The 26,584-nt window shown below is 36.2% G+C and overlaps 1 protein-coding gene across 1 annotated transcript in view; it reads right to left on the reverse strand.

The window, feature by feature from the left end:
- Positions 1 to 26,584, reverse strand: part of MEGF11 (multiple EGF like domains 11) — a 4,956,374-nt gene that overhangs the window by 2,646,853 nt on the left and 2,282,937 nt on the right. Inside the window, 1 exon segment of the mRNA XM_044077861.1 lies at positions 10,388 to 10,480. Coding sequence (XP_043933796.1) covers positions 10,388 to 10,480 — 93 coding nt within the window.

Consider the following 26,584-nt stretch of genomic DNA (forward strand, 5'->3'; position numbering starts at 1 on the left):
AAAATCTCCTCTTTCACAACTCATCAACAAAACAATGATCCTATAAGAAACACTCCACTAACTAACATGTGCTAATGCCATAGCTGCAGAATTGTGGGGAAGGGGAAACCCTCCAAAAAATACAGTAGACTCTTGCATGAACAGTGATGCCACTGTGCTTATATATATGTGATCATTTTAAGATGCAATCTAATATTAATTGACATGCTGTGGCTGTATGGTTACATACTGTCCAAGGAGTCATTATGGGTGTTAGGACTTATGGACCTAATGCCTAAAATAAAATTTCAGCACACACTGCTAAGCTAGAAAGAACACATATTTAAAATTAAAGATGAAAATATTCATTAAATTCAAGAAATGTCAATGGTTTAACTTTAACCATGCCTTGTTCATATATAGCCAAACATTTTCTTTACCACAGGCATGCATTTTCTTGTACAATGATGTATGTGGTCACTTGATTTCACTTTATCTTTCATGGAAATGCATACTTGTGAAAATTAATCTTCTGTGTTGTCTCTTGAAGCCAAGCACTGAACATTTTGGCCCTCACAACCACAACTTTTTACTGCAATAAAGTACTCTGTTTTGTTAATAAGTAATTTCAACAAAGCGCTGTTATTTCAGTACTTTGCAGAAAAGTGTGACTTCAGTACATTTTGTAGGTAGAATAACATTCACTGGGAAATTAGTTCTGAGCTCACAATACAGGCATTACATTTTGGTTAATATAAGTGACTTTTGCAGGTATGCTGTAAGAAAATGTAAAAACTAAATACATGTACACAGAAAAAGTTTTATGGTTCCACCAGCCCATTTTATTAAAACACTTAAGCTGCTACTTAAGCTGCCCTTGGTCTGTGAGTGCCTTCCTTTAGGTGTCTGCACCTGTCATGTTCCCAGATAACTCCATTGTTTAGCTTTTATACATTTATAGCCACAACTGTCGATCTTCACGTTCATGTCCACAACCATAACAATCACATATATGTTCTTAGCCAGTGATGGGCAGTCTGACAAAACGATAACAGCAGCCAGTACTTTGTATAAATATGCACCTTCCCAACAAATACAGAATTAAAAATAATGACAAAGGAACACCTGCATACATGACCTGAATTCTGCTGCCTAAGTCTGGGCACACATCGGTGTATTAATGTGCATGCAAATAGCTATATTCACTGAGGGCAGATGTTATTTAATAGAAAGTAGACAGAACAATGAAAAGCAACTAAATACACGAATAAAGGAAATTCAGTGGTTGCAGAAAAAATAGAAAGTCTCCAAATTTTCATTTTTTAGGTGAGACTTATTTTTATGAGAGATCAGCTTTCAAAATTTAGTCAGGCTTGTGCAGTGTAACAAACAATCATCAGTTATTTTAACAGCAGAAGTCCATAGTTACAGTTCTACAGTATATACTACTAAATTGGTGCAAAAATGCGTTAAAGGTGTCACAGCAAGTTCTGAATCCATTCCCTTTCCTGTGAACTTGCACTTTATATTTCAGAGTTCTGAGACCTGCAAATACGTGTGTCATGTTTTCATTTGGGAGCCATTTAGTGCTTCTTTTTCTTAGTAATTTTGATTTTACTGGACATAGCAGAGGCTTTGTTTTAAACATCGATACAAAGAACAAGATCATTTAAGGTTGCTGACAGCAAAGTTTTGACTTTGTAAATAGCATATTATTGATAGTATTTGTTCATCAGTCAAACATATGGTTAAATTGAAATGTAAATTATATATAATGGAAATTAAATGTTTATTCCTGGTATACTGTTAAAAGTTGTGCATGTCTGTTCACTTAATATAGTGTTGACATAAATTATAGATGTACAGCTTGTTCAATCACCTGTTCTTAATACAAATTAAATGCAGCATAATAATCAGTAAAATACTTACCAGAGTGTGTACAATCAAAAATGCAGCAGCTATTGATTCTGTCTTGACATGAAAACAGACATTTAAAATATATAGAACTAATGTCGTATGAGCGCAATGCAACATGAGAATGGTGCCAGGAAGTGAAGGACTGTGTCACTTTTGAGGGGGAACTGCTCAGAGCTCATGATTATTCTCAAACTATATTTCCCTGACAACAGCACAAAAAATATTTAATAAAGCCTACTTTCAGCGAACAATACATTTAGTTTTGCTTTTATTTTTTTCTGAGGACACCATCCTGTATCCACTTTAGGAGTGAAGATCCCCCAACATGCATATACCAACTCCACTGTAACGCAAAAGTGAAGAAGGACAATAGTTATTGTTCACTAAAAGCAGCTTTCAGTGAAATCTCTTTTATGTTATCAGTTGGAGAAACAACAGTTAAATTCGCCTCACATTCCTGGTGCTTACATCATGGCTAGGCTGAGGACACAGATGAAAAGAAAACTAGTAGACAGCAATGTGAGGCATATCAGTGGTCAGTCTCATGGTAGGATTTGTTGTTGTGAGATTGCACAATGGAAGAGACAGTGAACAACAGTCATTGTAACTGTGTAGCAGATGTAATATCATGGCACTGTGGTCTGATACAGTGATGCTTCCTACTGTCTCACTGCTGGCACTGGTACAGAGCCTACAACTACAGAGTTATCACGTGCACACACAAACAAACACACACACACACACACACACACACACACACACACACACACACACACACACACACACACACACACACACTTATTCACTGATAGACAGCCTACCAATATTGAGAGCTTAGGGAATGGAGCTGTGACAACACAACTTGGTAATCAGCCTCCACAAAGACATAGACCTCTGATAGACATTCTTAGGTGCCTGTGAATACACTGCATGCATGAGCTCTACCGATGTCTCTTAACACTTAAAATTATTGAACTGGGCATCCATCATACTTCCTCCTCCTCCAATTGCAACTTATTGGATTACTTAGTACCACTGAGTGAATCTTAAATAATTGGATAGACTACATTTGTTTGTTTGTTTTAAGTTAAAAGCCAGACATCTCATCAGTGTGCATAAGCTGTTGCTGCTCTGGAAATAAACAAAAATTGCATTACAGAAGGGACTACATGTTTGGATTTGGAGCCTTTGTTACATTGGACTCGTATCAAGCTATCACTCATATCCTATTCTGATATAATGCACTGATCTGCCAACAAAAGAGCCAAACAGGGTGTTAGGAGGAGTAGCTGTCTGCCAGCTTTCTCACTCCAGGAAGAGGGCTTGACATGTCAAAAGTGATGGAGGAGGTGCTATTATTATCTGACACACTGCTGTTAGGAGTCTGGCATTGAAAGGGGGAGGGGCTGAAGCTGACACTGTGTAATAAACCATATGACTTCAGTAGCCCTCCCTCCAGATAGGACATTAAAAGCCTCCTAGCATGCATGGCAGCAAATGCAACTCTTCCCCTTCACAAACTGTCAGTGGAGAGGTCCCACCAATAAGAGGGTTGTACTGAGGATACTAAGACAAAAAGATAAGAAGGGAAAGGAACAGCTTTGCTGTTTGGGGTTAATGTGTAAAGTAAATTCAGCAGCTGATATGTCAGGTGAAGGACCTAAAAAGTGAGCAAAAAAAGAATGCCTTTTAGCAAGCTTGGATATGATCACCTGAAACGTTCATATTTTACATAAAAACCAAAGGAATCTGAGCAGCACAAAGATCAGAAACACGCAGTATGGTCAGTGGATCCAATAAAGGCCGACAGATCACAAAGCCAATGAAACAGACTCAGAATAGTAAACTAACTGATTTATTCTCCACTTTTAACACAAGTTTCAAAGATTAAGCGCTTTCATTCCTCACAGGGAACTTCTTCAGAATAAATACTTTTTAGAGTAGGGACTGTCCCTGCTCTAAAAATAAAGGCTTTGAAATATTGAATTTATTATACAAAAATAGTTTTTTTTCCCCAAATATATTAGGTATTCATATATTTAAATGCTTTAAATTAGGAACAGTTTTTTATCTGTTTGTTTTTTTATCTGTTTTTTTTTCAGGAGTAGTTTCTAAGTATTTATTTTTACAAAAGTGTAAGAAGTTTTTATTAAGTAAGAATGGAAAGTGCTTCAACATGTAGTTTAATTGTAAGGTGGACATCTTAAGTGAATAATTGTGTAACTAGTTGAATTAAGAAATGTACAGAGTATTTATTCTGAAGAAGTTCCCTGTAAGGAATGAAAGCACTTAATATTTGAAACGTGAGTTAAAAGTGTACAATAAATCAGTTTGTTTACTATTCTGAGTCTATTCCATTGGCTTTGTGATCTGTCAGCCTCTACTGGATCGAGCGGCCGAACTTTCATATTTTACCTAATACATTTCGGGTAACAGCTACTGAAATAAAAGTATTCCACAATATTTCAGTTGTGTTTAATCCAAGAATTGAATTGTTTACCTACTTCTGACTAGTAGCTAATCATTGTTTGGGTGCCATAAAATGTTAATTATTCCAATAGAAACTATTCACTAGACCTTAAAAGGACAAAAGCATGCTAGAAAACATGAATTCTACATCGGTTAGCATGTATGTGTGATTGTTAAACAGTCATGGTTGAACATTAGATAAAAATATACTGCATTGCTTCCTAAGATGGAGTGGCATATCAACATAAGTGGTGAGGGCAACAGCTTTGCTCTTTGGCATTAATGTGCTAAGGCCCAAAGCAAAACAAGCAGTTAGAAATGGAAACGCTAGGATATGCTGCATTACTTTATTTTAATCCTGAGACACTTACTCTGTCCCTCAACTGCATTCTTCTGAAGAAGCTGATCGTCTGAGTTAAAACAAGCCACTGCAGCACCTAAATCAGCCTGGCAAATGTACATTTTTAACAACCTGTAAGGTGATTTTTTTACATATGATAACAGCATGAACCACTGCAATTGGCTGACCAATAACACCACAAATCAGCTGCAGCAAAGACAGCTATCCCTACCAGTAAACAACAGAGGTCTGTGTAAATAAACCAGTAATTTAGCTAAGGCTATAAAACAAAGTAAGTGCATGTGGAGATTTACTACTACACCCCTTCCTTAATACCAGATCTGAGGATAAGTTGCAGATACAACAACAGGGAACAACTATCTAGACATATGAGGATTACTGACTCTTTTGCAGCATTCTTTCCAGCACATCTTAGCTCAGCAACACAGCTTCCCACTTAGATTGCATCATTATCATCAAAAATGTTTTAACTTTACTACTAACTTTCCTTTTATAGGTCCATAGACTAGTATTAGGTAGTCAGTCGGCAGACCACTGCAAGTTTAGCCAAAAAACAATATTCAAAAGTTGAACCCAGCCACAAGGATATAAACCAGGATTAAAGAGGTTATGGAGGGGTTCAGATAGGCTATATTTGGTGCTGACAATAAGGCAATGTGGTATATTAACAGGTCCCATGGATGAGGTATGCTTAAGTTTTGAGAGGCCTTACATAATAATAAAAGGGGGTAGCTGGGGTTATGGAATATGAAGAACAATCATAACAACCATAACATTACAAAGACATGCATCTGGAGCGTTTCTCTCCACACCTCTGCTGAAAATTGACTTCATTCCAAGTCAGACTTTCCTGGTTAACAAATGTTAAATAAAGAAATAAACTGTGGATGGAGAAAAATTGCACTAAGATATTACCTTTGCTGTTGGTGATAGTGTACAGTATTATTCTGGACTAGTTGTAACATTGTTGTGTGCTAGATCTTAACATCTTGAAATAGTTAAAAAATGTTTTATAGTTATGTTTGGTATTAGTGACTATTTTAAGTTCATACTTTGAGGTTCCCAATGGTTCCACTTAAGATCTTTACTTGTTTGCTTAAATGTGGTCCCAAGTTAAGCAGAATGGGGCAACCTGTAAACATTAATTTATTTTTGTTGTTATATCATTTATTTATACAGGTATTCCACCACTGGGGGTTTGTTTTTACATTTCTGATTATATTTGCTGCAGATAAGGACCACCTTATCAACACAACTATTTAATATTTAAATGGGAGAAGATCTCAGAAGTATAAGTAGTGGCTTTAGCAAAAGGAGTCATTGGAGGAGGGTTAGAGCAAAATGAATTTAGGTCAACAAGTAAATGAAGACTTTTTTTTTTTGAGATGTCCCAAAAAGCAGGATGATATATATGGAGATGTGCACAAAATGGACATATTTTTCAGAACAAGATCAAGGATATTTGATATCCAAATAGGATGGATAACTATTTGTAAAAGAGGATTAGTGTTTATAATGTCAAAGAATTCTTGGGCATGCTGACCACTGGCAGTGTAGGCCAGCTAGTTTAATGATGGGCAGTATGTCCCAAATACAAAGAATTGAGATTGGATTCACATTTATAAAACATCATGGAAGGCATTGCTCAAAGTAGACATTGACATTTAGGCATGCATGTATATAAAGTAGGTAGGATAACCTAGTAGCTGTGAGCAGAATAAATAGGGGAGTGACAGTAGGAAAATGAGATAATTGGAAAGAAACATATAAACAGAGTTTTATGCAGTGCAGAATTAAGTGTTACCAGTGAAGGTAAGTTAGTGAGGAAGGCAAGAGCAGAAGGGAGAAGAGATGGATAGTGAAAAAGTGTAAGTAGAGAAGTCAGAGTGAGATAGGAGGAGTATATGTGATAGGATATTAGGGAAAAAAGGATTACATAAGGAACTGAGAATAGGGCAGATATAGGTGTAACACTTTGTGGAAGTTAGGGGAGAAAGAGAGGGCAGAAAAAAGGAAGAAATATGGCAAATGAGGGATCATAAGTGGAAAATTATAGAGAACATTAGGGTGAGATCATGAGAAATAAATGTAGTAAATAAGAGTATGACTAAAATAGTCAGAGGGAGAATAGCTGCGATACTGAGAAGGAGAGAATGTGACAGGGTTTTGTGTGTAGTCAGAGTAGGTAAAAATAATGTAGGGCAGATGCAAAAGAATGGGAGAAGAGAAGATTTATGGACCATGCAGGACGAAAAGAAGATGGTACAGAGTTTTAACACAGAGAAACGACATTAGAATAGTAGCCCGATATAGAACAAGATCAGAGACATGACTTACAAATCCATTTAATGTGGTTTTAATACACGATGCCAGGGTAATCATACGGCTAGGCTTGTAAAGGCACCAGGGCCATTAGCCTAGTACACACCTATGAACCTATGAACAGCAGTTGGGATGGACTTCCAGACTTTGGCTTCACAGTAGGAATACAAACTCTTTTCAATAGTTTTTCTAGATTTACAAATTTCCATCATTTTTATTGGTAGAATGACAAAGACAATTTTGGAGATAGTGGTTGAGAAAAGAGATGATAGCTAGGCAGGAGGGATGGTTGTATATTATTTTATGATTTAAGAGAAGCTGAATGTGCACAAGATAGAAGGGAAATTCGAGCTGGTTTAGTGTTTTGATTGTGGAGTACTGGTGAGTTTAGAAGGGCTGATTGGCTGCAAATCTTGTAACTTTATTATAGCATTGTTTAGCTTAGATTTTAAAGAGGTCTGCAGATTACTCAGAATTGGAGAAGCATATAGAACAGAAGGCAAAAGGCATGTGGTAGCCAAAGTTACTCTATTGCCTTGATATTTCTTCATGTGTTTTATTATGCAGTTTTTCACATGGAGATTAAACTTCAGGTTATCATCTATTGCAACAGCTAACAGCTTAATATGGGAAACTACTTTAATTTCAGTGAGATTTTTTACTTTTTTGTGCATAGGTGATTTAAGAAAAATTAACAGTAACTTGTTTTTGGAGGGATTGAGTCATTAGAATTTAATAGGTTTACTGTCCAGATTATGGAGTCTGCCTAAAAAGACACTATGGGGTAAGTAAAGACTGTAGCCAGAATGCAAAAACCTTAGGGAGAGGTGCAGACCATCCCTGTCAAAGTGGTAAGGCTTGTCAGTCATCTCATTCTAAGATGGCACATATTGGATTCTCCTAGAATGACACCAGCAACTTTACCAGTTATTTAAAGCCAACATTCTTGTCTTTGAATTTGCTTAAAAAGAATCACTAACTGTGAAAAGGCCTGCACTATGAATATGCTGGTTTAGATGACCTTTGCCCTATGTTCATATGAGCATTTGAAACCAATGTCTTCCTAACCATCTGGAATGTTTCCTAACTATGGAAAATAGCTAATATTTATTTATTTCCAGTTTGATTACCGGGGAAGTCCACTGGGCTCAGAGAGCCCATTTTCAGTGGAGGCTGGGGGAGAAAAGCTCCATGACAAAGAATACAGATTAAAGTTTAAAAACAGTAACAATTAAGAACAAGTTACAAATATTAATTCAAAGAAAAGCATTAACAATTTAGATCATTGTGGAAAAACGTTCCTTGTACAGAGTCATTTAACATACAGTCATGCATATAGAGTACGAAGCTATTTACAATATTTACATAGTTAATATCTTTGGGAATTAGCTTTTAACAGATATAGTAAGTTATACTGTTTAAGAATGCAGGAGGAAATATCAGACCTTCTTTCAGAATCCTAAGTAACTAATTTACTTCTTGTCCTGCTAGCCAACAGTCTTAAAACCCATTTTGAAGCCTATAACTGAACCACAGATCCAGAAAGTGGCATATCACTACAGCTGCTCTTATGTCCTTTACTAACAGCATTACTGCAGAAATGTGAGTTAACGAATTGATGGGTGTAGTGTGTTTTGACATAATTGAAGCTTTTGACCCAATTAATTATTCATGACTGTTAGCAGAACTCTCAGTTTACTAGCTAAATACAACATAACTAAACTGGTCTACAAGTTATACAAAAGAAATTAGTACAAGCAAATGTTGGCAATGCCAGTCTTTAGCTCTCCTAGCAAAGACTGGGGAAGCACAACACAGCTTTTTAGCCTATTTATAAACTGACTAGCAGTGAGCCTTCTTAATAAAAATAAGCTGCAATGTCTTCTGAGTATCAAACCATTTACCTTTATTGATCAGCATAAAACTTAATCATCTAACATGGTTTTGTTGTTGTTTACAACATACATGACTACAGGTAAAAATGGTCAAACTGAATGCTATTTGGCACATAGAAGGAACTTAGCAAGGTAACTATCACTGCAACAACAGGAGGGGATGTGGAATCTTTACAAAGTTACAAGTATTTGGGGTGTGGCTGTACCATTTCCGACCTTCTCTAGTTATACAAAGAATATACAAATTAAGAAACTAACACCACTTGCCATTTGTGATGCACTTGTAGGTCTACCATTACTAGAAAATGGGCATTCCTATCTCTCATATGTGCAACTACTGATTTACAGACATTTCAAAACAAAACAAAATTTACATATTCTTTAAATGATGTCAGTCTAGTTAGAACTGACATCAGGATGAGGTCACAATGCTGTTTGCAATGAGTCTAACAATATTGAGTACAAGTCTTTTATTTTTAAATTGTCATTCTGCACATTCCCTAAATCCCAGCCAAAATAAATTTTAAAACAGTAAAATGAAACCAGTTATTCAGGTACTAAAATAACGCACTCCAAATTTTCCAAGTCCTTAGGTCAGGAAAAACTGTATGCTTACATAAAGGGAAGAGTCAACTTTAACTAATAAGCATGACAGAGAATGCATCTAGTCAGTAAACTTTAGATTCTGGTATGTTTGCCACATTTCAACAAGGGCACATCTGTGTTTAGAAAACTGTTAGCCTTTTGACTGAGGCAGTTTTAATATGATGTCATGGTTAGGCTCAGGCATTTTCTTGTGTGTAGGGGCAATAAAAACAAGGTAGCATAGAATGTATTTCTTTTTGGAACTTAGTCACATCTTTTCAAAAGTTAAGAACTAGCAATATTTTAATTGGATATTACTTTACAGCAGATCTGCTAAGACAGCAGATTCGCAAGAAAGAACATTTTATCAGACAGGCAGCAATGACAACCTTTGAACAATTTGATTTCCCCTAATACTTCAAACATTTCAATTTTCTTCAAAAACTAAAATGCTAATAATAATAATAATAATAATAATAATAATAATAAAATCTTAGTGTTACACATGCACTGTTTGACACTGGAATGAAGTCATATGCACCTCAGACCCCAACCTCTCCCCCAGACACTGGAAAGGCACTGTCCATTTGTAGCACTGGCAAAAATGACATGGAAATACCAAAAAAACTGATACAAAATTACAGCAGTAACAGTGATTGCGTTATTGGTCTTAGAACAGACCAGTTGTCTAACATCAGTAATTTCTGTCTTATAAAGAAAAGATAATTTCGAATAGTACATGCAATAGTACTTTCTATCAGACTTCAGGGCACAGACAACATGACAATTTCTCACGTACCTTATCTGTCAGATTTATGATTGATGGCTTTAATACATTTTATACAGTTGTCTTACTCACCACTTGAGCAGTCCAGTCCTCCCCAGCCAGGCTCACACTGGCAAGCATCAGGAGACACACATCTTCCATGTACACACTCTTCAGTGCAGAGGGCTAAAATACAGCAAGTAAAACTGATTAACATATTAATGAATATTAACAGGATCTAGTAAACAGACTATGCCTTCATATAAAAAATTATCAATTTTAAAATCAAACAAATTCAGTGAACCGGTGGGCACAACATTTATAGAGCTTCATCTCATGCTTTCCTTTGTGTTTAAAGACACCATTAACTGTGCCATTTTGTATTTATTCATTTATTTTTTATTCACCTTACAGATACTAATGTTTTCTGACTAGAATCTAGTCGAAGATTCTCCAGTGGCTGAAAATTTGAGATTTAATGTCTGTTTCACACAAGTCTATTTTAAATCACAAAAGAATTCATGCTATAATATGTGAAATTAATTTTCGGATGAATAAAAACAAGATGCAGACAAAAGTTGTCATTAGGCTTGCCTATAAGAGCCCTAGTAAATCTATTGTTGTACTAAAAAGACGCAGAATTCTCACAATTCATAGTTTACAAGGAGTGATTTTTTTTTTCTAAATTGTGGAGAAAGAAAAATATAGGTACATCTATATTTCCCGCGATAAAGTGTCTGGCCTACATAGGCAATAGTTAGATTTTCACTTAACAGATTTCTCACCCAAGTCTTGGAATAACCTGGCTTTATAACCTGACCAACTGAGGAAAACAGGACTGAGTGCATGGTATTGACCTACTTCCTTTGGGAAAGGCTACAGTGACTACACAATTAGAAAATGGAAGGGCTTGGCATCTTGATGTCAGTCAGTATGTACTTCCTCATTCCCAGAAAAAAAGATTTGAAAAAAATGTCCTAAATGTAACAATGCTGATTCCCAGCTGTGATGCCCATGCACTGGCCCAGTAATCAAGGCATCTCAATCCTTACCACTAACACCAGTGAGGGGCATCTACATTGGGAACGATAACAAATACACACACAGTAAAGTACAATTTCCCTTAAGAGCACACAGAGATCACAGATGGTGTGGGGCTGGTTTCTCTCTTTCTCTCCAGATCCCCAATAAGACTCCCCACTGGCACAGCTATAGGGTCCAGATCTCAGCCTAGTGGTCAAGCTAAAACCTCCAGTACCCTCTCTGTAGAGTGCTTTGTGTCCCTGCCCAAGGAGCTGAAACACACACACTTTGAAATATGAGTTATATACAAACACACAGATACTCCTGGGGAAGGCTGGCACAGGTTCTCCAGCTATGCCCTCTTCTGCCCAGACTATACGGTAGTACCACTTGCCACCAACCACTAATATCAGGTACTACTAAGGCCCTTATAAAGGGTTTCCAATTATTACTGTGCAATATTATTATCCAAATGGTAAGTGTGATGAACAGCAAGGCTTATTTGGAGTGGCTTGGACAGCATCACTATATACATGCAATGTACTCTAGAACTTACATTATCTCTACATAAAACAACCACAGTTGAAAGGTTTATAAATATTTAATAATAAATAATAAGAACACAAGACAATACTTCTTACTATACAGTTTAAGTCAAGAGTTCAGAGATCACAAAGAAATGCTTAAAATAATACAGTAGAAAAGTTCTGACATCATTACAGAAAACAGCTAGACTAGACTTCCTATTTCCTATCTATATCTAAGAGCAAACACAGTTTTAAAATAAACTTACATATTGAGCAAGGCAGTGCTGATGATATTGTCAGTTCTTTTTTTTTCAAAACAATTTTTATTGATTTTAATTGTAACATATTACAATCACATAAAATCATGAAAGATAAAGAAAAAGTGAATCTAAAAGTTTTAACATATATATGTCTCACATGTATATATATAATATATATATATATATGTATATACACACACACACACACACACACACACACACACACACACACACACAGAAATTAACAAATTTATAAAAACTGAAGTATATACAAAGACATCCAGTGAAGTCATTTGAAATAAACTATTATTTTCTGTTTATATCATACATCTCAGATAAGAAAGGAATGAATTAAATGAACTCATTATAAAAGTTAATACTTCTTCAGCAAGTTTTGCAGATTGACCCACAAATGATGATCATATGTTTTTCTAGTTGTTCTAAAAATTATGTTTTTTATTTGTAAATTACATACATCATTTAATAGATTTTTGAACTCAGAAAATATAGGAGGAGATCCAGATATCCAATTCTTTGTTATGGATTTTCTAGCCACTGCTAGCATTGCCCAAAGTAAGGAGTACTTTATTTTTCTAACACTAGTAGAACAGGTGTGTTGAATATAACCAAGGACTTGCTTAAAATAAAGTTGTCTGTGAAAAGTGCCTGTAGTAAATCATTTACATTTCCCCAAAAGATGTTTAAAGTTGGACAATCATAAAACATATGAGCCCAATTTATGTCTGTATTTGATTTACATTTATTACATATATTTTGTTTTTTGTTAATTTTGTCCATTAATCGAGGAGTGTAAAATGACCTGTTCATGAATCTCCAGGTGTATAATATCCATCTCAAAGAAAAGGTTGTTTTTTCCTGCTGATTTTAATATATTTGCTTTGTCTTGATCAGTTGGATAATTATTATTAATTAAACTATAATAGTTCCAGTAGTTTTGTGGGCAACTAAATGTTTCTTCTCTTAAGATTCTATAAATGAAAGAAAGTTTGCCTGAGTAAGTATGGTTATGTAATAGGGTTGATTGAAGAAATTGTAATAAAATCCTGGAATCATGTTTAGTGGATGAAGAGAACATTTGTAGTTTATTACCTAGAGATAATATGAGTGTTTGTATGTCTAGCCACATGGATTTGTCCAGTTGATATTCCTGTATTATGTGATTAACAGATTTAGCCTTATGTTCAGAAGTCAATTGGAACCAGAACTTGAGCTCATTATGTTTAAATATGGCGATTTTGTTTGAATCTGAGGTTAAAAAAATTTCTTGTGTGAATGCTATGGGGAATAATAAAAAAAAAACATTCTTTATATTTAAGATGTTTATATATAAAATGTCTAAACTTAATTATAATATAATGAATGTAGCTAGCAGTATGACTAAGAGTTATATAGGTGGCAAAATAATCTTTTAAAATCCATAGTGTAGGATTGCTTATTATTTCTGACTTGTTTATTGAGGGCCTCGTTATTAACTGCATAGCTGATAATTCCCAAAGTAACTTCCATTTGGCTGAATATGAAGCATCTAAAAGTTGTGTAATTGTTCTGATTATGGATGAAATTGAGTAAAGATTTTAATCTGGAAATGCTATCCTGCCATTATTCCAGCTATTAAGATGTTGATTAAATGCAATTCTTCTTTTTTTTTGAGACCAAAAAAATTTTAATAATAGACTATTTAACTTATTAATACACTTTTTTGAAGGAAGAAGTTAAATAGATTGTATAATATACAAAATTTTAGGTAGAATTATCATTTTTATAAGGGTTAATCTTTCCTCTGTAGTGAATAATATATTCCATTTAGAAAGTAAATTTTGGATATTTTCAAAACACTTGTTATAGTTTAGTTGTATTATTGATTTTATATCTTTATCAATAATAATTCCAAGATATGTAATTTGGTCAATATTTGGAGTTTGTTGAACATAATATTTAGATCTGTTGCTTCTACATGAGTATATGGGTAGAATTTTGGTTTTACTATAATTGAAAGATAACCCTGAAATCTTTTGAAAAGTTTTGATTGAATCAAATAAAGATAATATAGAAGAGTCATTTCCTTTTGTGGTGATAAGTACATCATCAGCAAATAATTGGATTTTAGCTGTTATATCTTTATCTACTTCCAAACCTTCTATATTGCTGTTATTTCTTATATTATTTGCCCATGGTTCCATTATCAGCATGAACAATAATGGGGAAAGGGGGCAAACTCGTTTGGTACCTTTTATGATAGGAATTTTATTGGATATGTATAAGCCAATTTTAATATAAGCAAAAGTTCCTTCATATAGATGTTTTAAGAGATTAATAAAGTTGTATGAGAAGTTCAAACACTCCAGAATTGTGAACAGGTAATTCCAATTAATTGAATCAAAAGCTGCATTTATGTCAAGACTAATTAATGTCAAGTTCTTTTTTTTCTTTGAGAGAGATCAATAAGGGCTAGTGTTCACTTTATATTATCAAAGGTGCATCTATTGGTCACAAAGTCTATTTGATCATCATCTATTAATTGAGGAAGAAACATCTTTAATCTTTCAGTGAATATATTCATAAACATATTATAATCGACATTTAATTGGGATATGAGTCTGTATGAGGAACAATATTTAGGGTTTTTGTTATATTTTAGAATGGGTGATATGAAGGTATATTTCCATGAAGGAGGTAGCATGGTGTCATTTTGGGCTGCATTAAAAACATTATGTAAAAGGGAGATAGCTATTTTGGGCATAATCTTATACATTTCAGAAATGATGCCATAATTTCCTGGTGCTTTGTTAGGTTTAAGCTTGTTAATTTGATTTTGTACCTCTGTTAAAGTGATTTGTTTATCGATAATGCTTATTTGTTGTTTATTAAGTTTATTATATACGTTTTTATTAATAAAATCTTTTATCATTTGATTCTATTTGTTGTATGGTTTGATTGATTTCATGAAAATGAATTCTAAATTCTTCTATTATATCTTGCATATGGTGTACTTCCTTTTTCTTCCTTTTAGAGTATATATCTTTAATGTAATCATGTTTGTTTAGTCATTTGGTTTTATTTTTGAGGTTGGTTAAGTGTTTTGAATTTAAGGAGTAGGCGAGAAATTTATATTTTTCAAGAGTGATCATCGTTTTATGATGAATAGTCCTATATTCTTCATTTAGCTTATCTCAACTCTTATATTTTTAGAAGTAAGATCATCTTTATTTTTGAGATGCAATGTATCTAGTTTATCCTGTATTTCTCTGATATCTTTTCCCCAAACTTTCTTTTTATTGTAATACCATTTATTAATTTGCCCATATAAGTAAGCTTTAAGGGCATGCCAGACATATATGTCATGCGTATTGGAAGTTGAATTTACAATTATAAAGTTTAGTATTTCTTCTTTTAGGAATGATTGAAATTCTTTAAGTTGTATAAGGTATGCTGGAATTCTTTTTATTTGAACATTGGGAATATTGTTAATATTGAGCTTGAATATAATAGTTATGATCTGAAATTGGGCAGGATATAATTTTATTATTAGCTAGATCATTTATTATCTATGTAGAGAATAATATTCTATCTATTCTGGAGAATGTTTTGTGTCTGTTAGATTAAAATGTATATTGTAATGAGTTATGTTCTACAAAGTCATGAATGTCTTTGAGCAGGTATGTATCCAAGAATTTTATTAACTGCTTAGCTTGTGGTTTAGTTTTTCTTTTCCCGAGAGTAGTTGTATCTTTTAAATCTAAAATGCAATTAAAATCACCTGCCATTATAAGGTTTCCTTCGGAATGAGATATTATTTGATTTAAAAGTTGTCTGACAGTGTTAGTACCAATACCTGGGAACTAATAATTGTTTATTAGAGTGTATAATTTTTTGTTTATTTCAACTATGGCCAAACATAACAGTCCCCTATTGTCTTGATATGTTTTAATTATTTTAGGTATAGGGGAAGATTTATTTCATAGGATGGCTACACCTCTTTTCTTTTTTATATGTTCTGAACTTGTAATATTTATGTATTTGTTTTGTATCTAGAAACTTAATATTGTCTTTCATTAAGTGAGTTTCTTGTAAGAAGATTATGTTTGGTTTGTGTAATGCTAGATATCTGAGCATACTACTTCTTTTATAGGGGTTATTCAAACCATTTATGTTAATTGATAAGCCTCTTAACGTAGTCATGTTATATAATAATGTGTATAGGATTGATTAGTAGCATATCAGTATCATGTATGTAGTTAGTGGATCTCACTCCAAAAAAAGATTTGTTCAACCTGTGAATAATAAACCTTAAATCATTGTGGGAAATATGTATTTCATAAACTTTATATCTAATGTTTCTCTGCATATAAGGTACACTGGATGTCAAAAAGAACTTTTTTGTAAAGATGGTGACATGTTTCATATTAAAAAAACACAATACAGCTCCACGCCTGGAGTTATAATCTCCACGTCTCAATGACATTAGCCACTGAGAACAAATCCTTAAGCAGTAGCAGCAAAACACAGCCTCCACTAATAGTATATATTATATAATTAAAATGTGAAATAGAGCTAGAAAGTATTAGCAATTAAACATATAAGGTTATATTTTGAGTATCTCATCAGGTACAAAAATATATCAAAAAAGAAAAAACATACTATACGTAGTTTATATATGTCTAAAGATAGAATAAACTATTAGAACTGCCTTAATTAACTTATAACATCAAAGTAATACATAAGACTGAGTAAATTGATCTATAACCTTATAACTAGTGTTAAATAGTAGCTATTATTTATCTATATAACAATTTATATTAGTTGATGAACATCAGATAAGATTATATATGACCAAGATGATATTATCTCAAAAACTGTCATATTCATATAAATAATGTAATCAACCATAGTGTATTCATATATTATAATAAAATCCTTCCCTTAGAAGTATAAGTGTAGATGTGAACACACAAAAAAAAGTATAATAGGTATTGATAAATGAGTGTATTTATAAAAATGCAATTGATAATCTTTTTGCAAGAAATGGTTTGCCTGAAGAAATATCACTGAGAGTTATCCATGGTTTTAGGTTAAAAAAGTTTAAGATGTTATTGAAACCAATTGATATTAACTCTATATTTACATTTCACTATCCACGCATGAATAATCTTTCTGATGAATTTATGCTAAGCCCTTACAACACAAGAGAACAGTATTATTTTTGCATTTTAACTCAAGAAAATACAGTAACTGTACTATACTAAGCAGTGATTATTCTTATAATATGCATCTATAGATCAAGTGTGTAAAAACAGATATTCAAAGCTATTTAACAAATCAACAGATGACTAGTATGATTTATCACACTACTAGATGTGCTGATTGCATAGCTTAAAACTGGCATAGTTTAACTTATACCATTAAAACATGAAATGACGATGGTAACATAAATAATATATGTAAAATTACATTGCTGTGAGTGCTGTTGGTAAATATAGATGTACTTGCAGTTATAGTTTCACCTTATGTTCTTTCTTTTTTCTCTCCTTTTTTTCTTTTTTTTTCTACAAGCTTTCTTGCCTCCGGAGATCGCTATTTATGTATTCCACAATGAGATATTTAAAAATCTGTCATGTAGCCTCCAAACCAAGTTAGAAGTTAAGATATATTAGGTATAACATTAATTTAAACTATTAGAGTTACTTCTTGGCGATTATCAAGCTCCGTACTTCCTGGAGATGCATGTCTCTTAGAGCTGATGTCATCAATAGGTGTCACATTGCCGAAAATACGAAGCAAAGAAGTTAATGGTGTTCTCAGGCTGAATGGATGATTAAGAAGCAGTGGAAGCTCGTGGATAGCCTGCACGAGGTCAGTAACATGCAGAAATTGTCTCTAGTTGTTAAATCCACGGGAAAACCACGGAGACAAAAGCAAACAGTTATTTTTAAATATAGAGTGCAGCATTCTGAGACAGCTAGGTTTCAAAGGCCCTATTGTATCTGCTACAGCAAATAGGAAGTAACATGAGTCTTTTTCAGTTCAGTATTCAAAAGCAACAAATGAAGCAGGGAATCACAGCACCACAACATGTCAAGAACATCACATCCATATTGTTATATATTTCACCAAATGAAGGATGCCCTTTTTTATCATTAAAAAAAAAAAAAAAACACCTTTGCCAGCTTGTCATCTCTATAAATAACAGTGTGACTATATAGGTTAAAATAAATAACAGTGTGACTATATATGTTAAAATAAATATGATATAAAAAAACGTAATAAAAGACACTGCAGCATATGAAAATGATTGACATAAATAACAAAGCTAGCTCTGCAGTTATTACTGACATGTAAAATGATGTGTAAGAAATGATAATATATTAATTTAATAAACACGTCTGTTTACTATCTTTTAAAGAAAGCATGAAATCTAAAAGAAACATAGGATGTATAGTGACTGTATATGAAAGAGAAGGGTAAACAGTATTAGTATTATAAAAGTTTCACTTAAAGTGTGTATATAACTTGTATGGATATGCATTATAAATGGTGAAGAGAAGATCTTACCTTCAAAGCATATTTCAACAAAAGGATTGGTTAATAACATAAAGTCCATATGACAAGTGAAACATATGTATATATTATAAATGTGGTTCATTTGTTTTTTTGTCTCTTTTGTTTTTCAGAAGTTTTCCAAGTGGAATTAGAAGCCATTCTTTTAAGAGAAGGACTTGCCCATTCCATTTCTTCTGTTTTCTCCAGCAGTTTATGAGCTTTAATAAATGCCAGTGCAGAATCCAAGTCTTCAAATATCTTTGGTCCTTCAGAAAGGAAAATCTTCAATCTTGCAGGGAACAAAAGGTGAGTCTTAATCTGTATTTTCTTTAATTATTTTACTAAAGGTAAAAATGTCTTTCTTGTGGCAATTACCATCATTGAATAGCCATTGTCAAAAACACATTATAGAGTCATTGTATTTCAGAGGAGACTTAGACCAGGCAGTCTTTAAAACCAACTCTTTGTCAGATGAAGAGAGAAACTTTACTATGCCTAACTTTGGTTGTTTTTTATTAATGTTGCTGATAGCTGTTAATGACTGGTAAGCCCTTTCTGTTCCGAAAGACATAGCCTCTGGGAGATCAAGTGTTTTAGGTAACTAGCTGTTGAGAAAGTCTGTCATATCGTTTCCTTTTATATTTTCAGGGAAACCAAAAATCCTCATATTATTTCTATGGGATCTGTTTTCAAGATCATCCAACTTGTTTTGCAGCATAGTGTTTTGTTTGAGTAAAAATTCTGTGTTGTTTTCATTCTCCATTAATCTGCTGTCCATGTCATTTAGTGATTCTTTAATACTGGTTATTTGAATTTTTAGTTGCTTCAGATCTTCATGTAGCAGGTCCATCTCTTTAGTGTTTTTTTCTTAAAGTTGTCTATTTCAGAGTCAAATTAATCAAGTATTTAGGTCTTGAATGTTAGATAATAGAGTGTGTGTCTGTATTAGTGAGACTCATGCTGGAATTCTTTTTAGATTAGAAGAAATTTTCCTAATAGATTTTTGACTGGAAAATATGTCCACTTTTAGTTTTTTTGTAGATATTCCTGTAGAAGAAGTTAAGTATTCACAATATATGTAGAAAAAAATCCGAGTTTTCTTGTTAGAAGACAAAATTCCAGTATAAATAAGTTTTCTTTAGTGGAGCTGGTGAATTCTGCTGATACTCTGTGCCCATGCTGGCCATGCTCCTCATGTTGTCAGTTCTGAAACAAATGCAAAATGCTCTGATTCTCTCTCTCTCTCTCTCTCTCTCTCTCTCTCTGTCCTTAAATTGATAACACAGTACCACTGACTCATTTCAGATTACATAATTTTCTGTTTCCCAGGCTAACCGAAACTAAGAGTGTTAACAGCCTTTTTGATCTTGCAGCTGGTCAGGAAGACAGAGCAATACAAGACATTATACATGTAAATTCTAGCCATTAACTCTGGTCTCAAAATGATAGAAAGAATTCCTTTATTCGGCTCCGAGTTTTGAGATCAATTATACAATGATTGACTTATCAGCTTTCCTCTAGCACAGTTCAATGTGGTTACATTTTTGAAGTTCAACATTTACCATATTTTTTTTTACATTTAAGAGAACAAGCATGTGGCTTCCATTAATATTTACAAATGACAGAATTATCTACAAATCCTATCTAGCTAGGCTGGCAGTCTTCAGATATCTCCCCCTACCCCCCGAGAACTCAAGCTAGTTTTTCAAGTGACCCTTTAGAAATGTTGCTTGAGAGGGTTAGATCTATCTGAGTATACCTTACCCCATTCCTGGTCTTGAGAATCCATCCGCATTGGCATTGCTACTTCCACTGTGGTGCTGCACTGACATATCATATGCTTGCAACCCTAGGCTCCATCTTAACAACTTGGCATTTTGCTTGCTGGCTCTGTTTAACCATGCTAGGAGATTGTGATCTGTCACTACAGTGAATTTTCTTCCATACAGATAAGGGTGAAGTGTCTGCAGTGCCCACATTATGGAAACACATTCCTTTTCTACAGCTGCATAGCATTTCCTCCCTGGGTTGGAGCCTATGACTGAGATGAACCACTGAGTGCTCTTCACCATCTGAAGAAATCTGGCTAAGTATAGCCCCCACCCCATAGTTTGAAGCATCCACCTGCACACCAAATGTTTGCTTTAATTTGGACTGGCTAACACAGGGGGTCCTCCCAAAGCTTCTTTAAGCTTCTGGAATGCCTGCTCACATGCTGTGGTCCACACTACCTTATATAGCCTGTTCTTCCTTGTCAGGTCTGTGAGGGGAGCAGCTATGGTACTATAACCGGGGACAAACTTTCTGTAGTACCCTGCTGTCCCTAAGAATGCCCTCACCTGGTTTTTGGTAACAGGTGCAGGCCATGCCTGAATGGTTCCACTTTGGCAGGTTCTGGCCTGATCTTACAAATCCCCACTCTATATTCCAGGTAGGAGACCTCTGCCATACCCATCTGACAATTGCTGGGCTTAACAGTCAACCCTGCCCTCTGTAGTCTTCCCAGCATCTCCCTGCATTGTTGAAGGTGCTCTTGCCAGGAATGGCTGTAGATGCAATATTATCTAGGTAAGCAAGGGAAAACCCTCCTGCACCTGCTAAGATATGATCTACCAGCCTATGGAAAGTTGTGGGACATTTTTCATCCCAAAGGCTGTCTTTGTGAACTCATACAAGCCAAAAGGAGTCCCAAAGGCTGACTTCTCTCTAGCACTTGGAGTCAAGGGCACCTGCCAGTAACCCTTGGTAAGATCAATGATTGTAAAATATTTAGCCCCACTCAGCTGCTCTAGGGTCTCATCTGTCCTAGGCATGGGGGAAGCATCTGACTCTGTGTGACTATTTAATTTCTTGTAGTCTACACAGAACCTGCTGCTGCCATCCTTCTTTGGCACCAGCGCTACTGGGGAGGCCCAGGGACTGTTGGACACTTGAATTACCCCTAGTTCCAACATTTCCTGTATCTCCTCCCTGTCTGTTTGACTCTCTCATGCACCCTATAAAGGACCTGCCTAATAGGCCTTTGGGGTCCTGTATCCACCTGGTGCTGCACCAGGTGGGTGCACCCTGGTTTCCCAGTGAACATGTCCCCAAACTCCTGTAACACTGCTCAGATTTCTCAAACCTGGGTAGGAGATAGCTGCTGGGACATTGCTACCCCTTCAACTGAGGTGTCAGTCCGAGCCTCACTGAGGAGATCAGTCATGAGATCTCCCTCAGACTCCTCCTGCAATCAACTACAAATGCTCAGCACAAGGGCCACCCTATCATGGTAAGGTTTCATCAGGTTAACATGGTACAGTTCGTGCCCCTCCCTCCTGCCTAGCACTTCTACCATGTACTTAACCTCACTTACCTTTCTTACCACCTTGTAGGGTCCCTCCCAAGCTGCTTGCAGCTTATTGTGTCTGACAAGAATGAGAACCATTACCTGCTACCCTACAGCATACTCTCAAGCTCGAGCATTCCTGTCATACCATACCCTTTTCTGTTGTTGGGCGTCTGCCAGGTTCTCCTGGGCCAAGCCCATGAGTTCCCTGAGCCTTGTCCTGAGTTTTAGGATATATGCCACAACAAACTCCTTGTGTGTTATACACTCACCTTCCCACTCATCACAAATTAAATTAATTAATTAAGTTCCTCCCACACTATGCCCATAAAGCAACTCAAAGGGTGAAAAACCTGTGGATTCCTGGGCAACCTCTCTGTAAGCAAACAACAGATGGGGCAAATATTTGTCCTACTCCCTCTTAAACTGGTCTGCAAATGCCCATAGCATGGACTTGATTTTTTAGAGTATAACCTCTCAACAAGGCCATTAGTCTGGGGATTGTAGGGGTGGTCTTCAGGTGCCTCATCCCACAGTACTTTGACAGACATGCCAGCAGGTCTGACATGAAATTGGCACCACTGGCAGTCAGTATTTCTTTTGGGAAACCTACCCTGCTGAAAATCTCTAACAAAGCATTTGCCAACTTTTTCTTCCTCAATGGAGGACAAACATGAACAGACTGCTGGAGGTAAAGACAATGAACTAGTGAAAAAGGCAATGAGAGTAGTAAGCAAACCAACGGTGTTTAATCCAGAAACAAACACTCACAAGGTACTGGTAAAGTACCCACGAACTGCAAACCAACAATAAAAATAAAGCGCTTTTCATCCTGCTCACTAGCAGGACTTCTTCAGATAAAAAATGTCATAAAACCTTCATCATAAATACTGAATAAATATGTGGGCGTTGTGAGCCACACAAGCTACACTCAATAAACTTAAAGGGACATTGCTCATTGTGATATACAAGTTATGGTTTAAAATGCAAAGTACATATATTTGCAGCAAGTTTCTACCTCTTCTAGCAAAATAAATAATAAATAGTTAAACAAATAAAAGACTTAATTGTTAACAACAGTGCTAACAAAACTGAAATAGTTAAAGTCTAACACAAGCACTGAAGTTGGATGAAGTCTGAAACAAACAGTTGCCACATTACTGTTACACCAACTAAACGCCTAAACACTGGCAAGTAGACATGTCAAGGGTCAATAAATACAAATAAGAAAAAATAATAATAGGTAATACTATTGCAGGCCTGGTAATATACATTTAAAAGTATTTTGTTGCTATTTATTTTTGTTTATGTTTGTCAATGGAGGCCAAAGCCACTGCCTCAGGGTATCTTGTAGCATAATCTACTACCACTAGGATATATGTTTTCCCTGTGGAACTTGGGGTACTCAGAGGCCCCACAACATCCATAGCTACCCTTTGAAATGACTCTTCAGTCACAGGCAAAGACATCAAATGAGCTCTCACCTTGTCTCCTGCCTTGCCTACCTTTTGGCACTGCTCACAGGTCCTGCAGTACCCTGTTACATCTCTAGAAATTCCAGGCCAATAGAAATTCTGCATAATATGTCTCTTTGTACGTTTTATGCCCATATGACCTGCAAAGGGAATATCATGGGCTATGATTACAAGTTCCAGACGGTAGGCTCTAGGTACTACCAACTGCTGCATTCTCTCACCTTCTAGTCCTCCCTCAGGGGTCCACTCTCTATACAGTAACCCTTTGTCCCAGCATACAGAGTCCCCCTTCCCTTGAGAATCAGGTGCCTCACTAGCTACCTGCCTCGGGCCTTGTAATGTAGGGTCTGAGACCTGAGCATGTCTCAACTCTCTCTTTGTAACCCTTCTCAGCTCCCCTTCCACAAGAAGTCTGGCATCCTCTGACAGCGGTGCCTCACTGTCAGCCTGGGTGCTACTGCACACCTCTACCTTTGTAGTCACTCTATCCAAGGGAACATCAGTACCCACAAGGAGCTGTGGCTCACCTTCAGTCTTACTGCTGCAGAGTTGCTCCCTCCCTGAAGTAACCACCTCACCAGTCCTGGCTGTAATATGTGGTCTGTCTGGGTCTCCCCCAGGCTACCAGACCCACATGCTTGTCTTGAAGCCTGACTGTGTGTAACTGCATAAACACATGGTACTGCCTCATCAAAATCCTTCCCTATCAGGACATCTGCATGATGGTAATTCGGTACCACTGTTGTCTCAAGATGGCATTTTGTCTTTCCCACTTACTGGCTCCCTCACCTTTTGTTCCTCACCTTGCCTCCGTGGACATCTGTATGCCACATGGCCCCAATGGTTGCATTCCAAACATTTAACCCTAGGTCCTAGATGTGTACCTGGACTAGTGGCTTCCCCTGCTACTGGCAGATTCTGTTGGGGCAGTCTGGGCTGCCCACCACGGGTTCCTTAAGACCCATGAGCAGTACTGGGGGTCCATTTCCTGTGCAGGGATGCCCTGCTTGCTAGGTATATGTCTCCCTTCTTCCCCAACACCTCTGAAGAAGCACAATGTCTATTAGTTAACCAGATCCTCATGTCCTCAGGCAAAATGTTAAGGGCTTGTTCCCTCACCAAAAGGTCTGCCAGCCCTTCAAAAGTGGTGACCTGACATCCACTCAGCCCCCTATGAAAATAAGTGCTCAGTTCAGTAACATATTCGCACACACTTTCATCTGCCTTGCATGTATGCTCACAAAACTTTTTCCTATAAGTTTCAGGTGTTAGCTTAAAAAATTCTAACAAACAGTTCTTAACAGCAGTATAATTAAAACAGTCAATGTCAGACATTTTGGACAAAATAGTTGCAGCTTTACCATGCAGTAAGGGTGTCAGGAACCGTACCCAGTGCCTTTGGTCAACACCATAATGTTTAAATACCCTGTCAAACATATGAATGGAACTCATCAAAATTATCCCCCTCTGTAAACTGCAGAATAAATTTACTGACCTTTTTTGCTTCTGGGTTCCAGTTATTCCCTTCCCCATCATGACTGGCAAAGAGTCAGCATCTCCTTTTTGTGCTCCCTCTGTCTCTCCCTTTCCTCAGCTTCCAGACATAGCAATTTCTCATTCTCCTGAGCCTGTAGATGTCTTAGTCTCTCTCCTGCTTATGTTTCTGAATGCCTGGCCTCCAACTCAAGTCTCTTTGGCTCCAGATGGATTTTTAAGTCCTCTGCAAAAAGGTTGAGCTGTCCATTCTCTGAGTGTTGTACATCTTTAAGGCCAGTCTGATCGCCCTTCTGATTGCTGTTTTCTTTTGCAGCTGTGACCAAAGCTGCAATCATGTCTTCCTTAGTCAGGTTTCCATGCACCAGTCCCTTAGCCTGGCACATATCAGCCAACTGGCTCCTTGACAGCTTGCTATACTCCTCTGCTGACATGCTTGCCTGCTCTCCCTGACTAACTAAACTAACAAAAGAAATAAAACAATTGTGATCTAAACTCTGAATATTCACTGCATGGCTGATTTAGAGTACAAAAACACCTTCAGTGATCACTGTACACACACTATCCACACCACTACAAGCCAATTGCCAACCAATTAATATGTGGTGTGGATATCCCACCACTGCCAAACAATTAATATGTGATGCCCGTGCACTGGCCCAGTAATCAAGGAGCCCCAATCCTCACCATAACACCAGCGAGGGGCATCCACATTGTACAATTTCCCTTAAGAGCACACAGAGCTCACAGTCAGTGTGGGGCTGGTTTCTCCCTTTCTCTCCAGATCCCCAATAAGACTCCCCACTGGCACAGCTATAGGGTACAGATGTCAGCCTGCTGGTCAAGCTAAAACCTCCAGCACCCTCTCTGTCCAACCAGTGCTTCATGTCCCTATCCAAGTAGTTGACACACACACACTTTAAGATATGAGTTATATCCAAATACACAGACACTCCTGGGGAAGGCTGGCACAGGTTCTACAGCTATGCCCCTTCTTGCCAGGCTATAAGATAGTAATCACCACCACCAACCACTAATATCAGCTACCAATAAGGCCCTTACCAAGGGGTGTCCAATTATAACTGTGCAATATTATTATTCAAATGGTAAGTGTGACTGAGCAGCAAGACTATTGGAGTGGCTTTGTACAGTATCACTATATACATGCAATGTACTCTAGAGCTTAAAATATCTCTACAAAAAACAGCCACAGTTGAAAGTTTTACAAATATTTAATAATAAAAACACAAGACAATACTTCTTACTACACAGTGCTAATCAAGAGTTCAGAGATCACAGAGAAATGCTTAAAAATAATCAGTAAAATAGTTCGGACATCAATACAGAAAACAACTAGCCTAATCTTCCTATTTTCTAGCTATTTCTAAGAGAGACACTAAAGTCTAATATCCTACTTACATACAGACACAGGCAGAGTGCTGTTGAGTTGGACGTTCTCAAGACAAATGCAAAATGCTCTCTCTCTTGCTCTGTCTCTGAGAAAGTCCTTTAAATTGGTAATACATACTGCTGACTCACTTTAGATTACATCATTCTTAACAATTCTCTGGTTTCCCAGGCTAATAAATACTCTGCATTAACATTTCTTAGTAAGCTTGCACCTC

Source organism: Protopterus annectens, chromosome 7.part0, assembly GCF_019279795.1.
Source record: "Protopterus annectens isolate FY-2018-M chromosome 7.part0, PAN1.0, whole genome shotgun sequence".
Classification (NCBI taxonomy): domain Eukaryota; kingdom Metazoa; phylum Chordata; order Ceratodontiformes; family Protopteridae; genus Protopterus; species Protopterus annectens.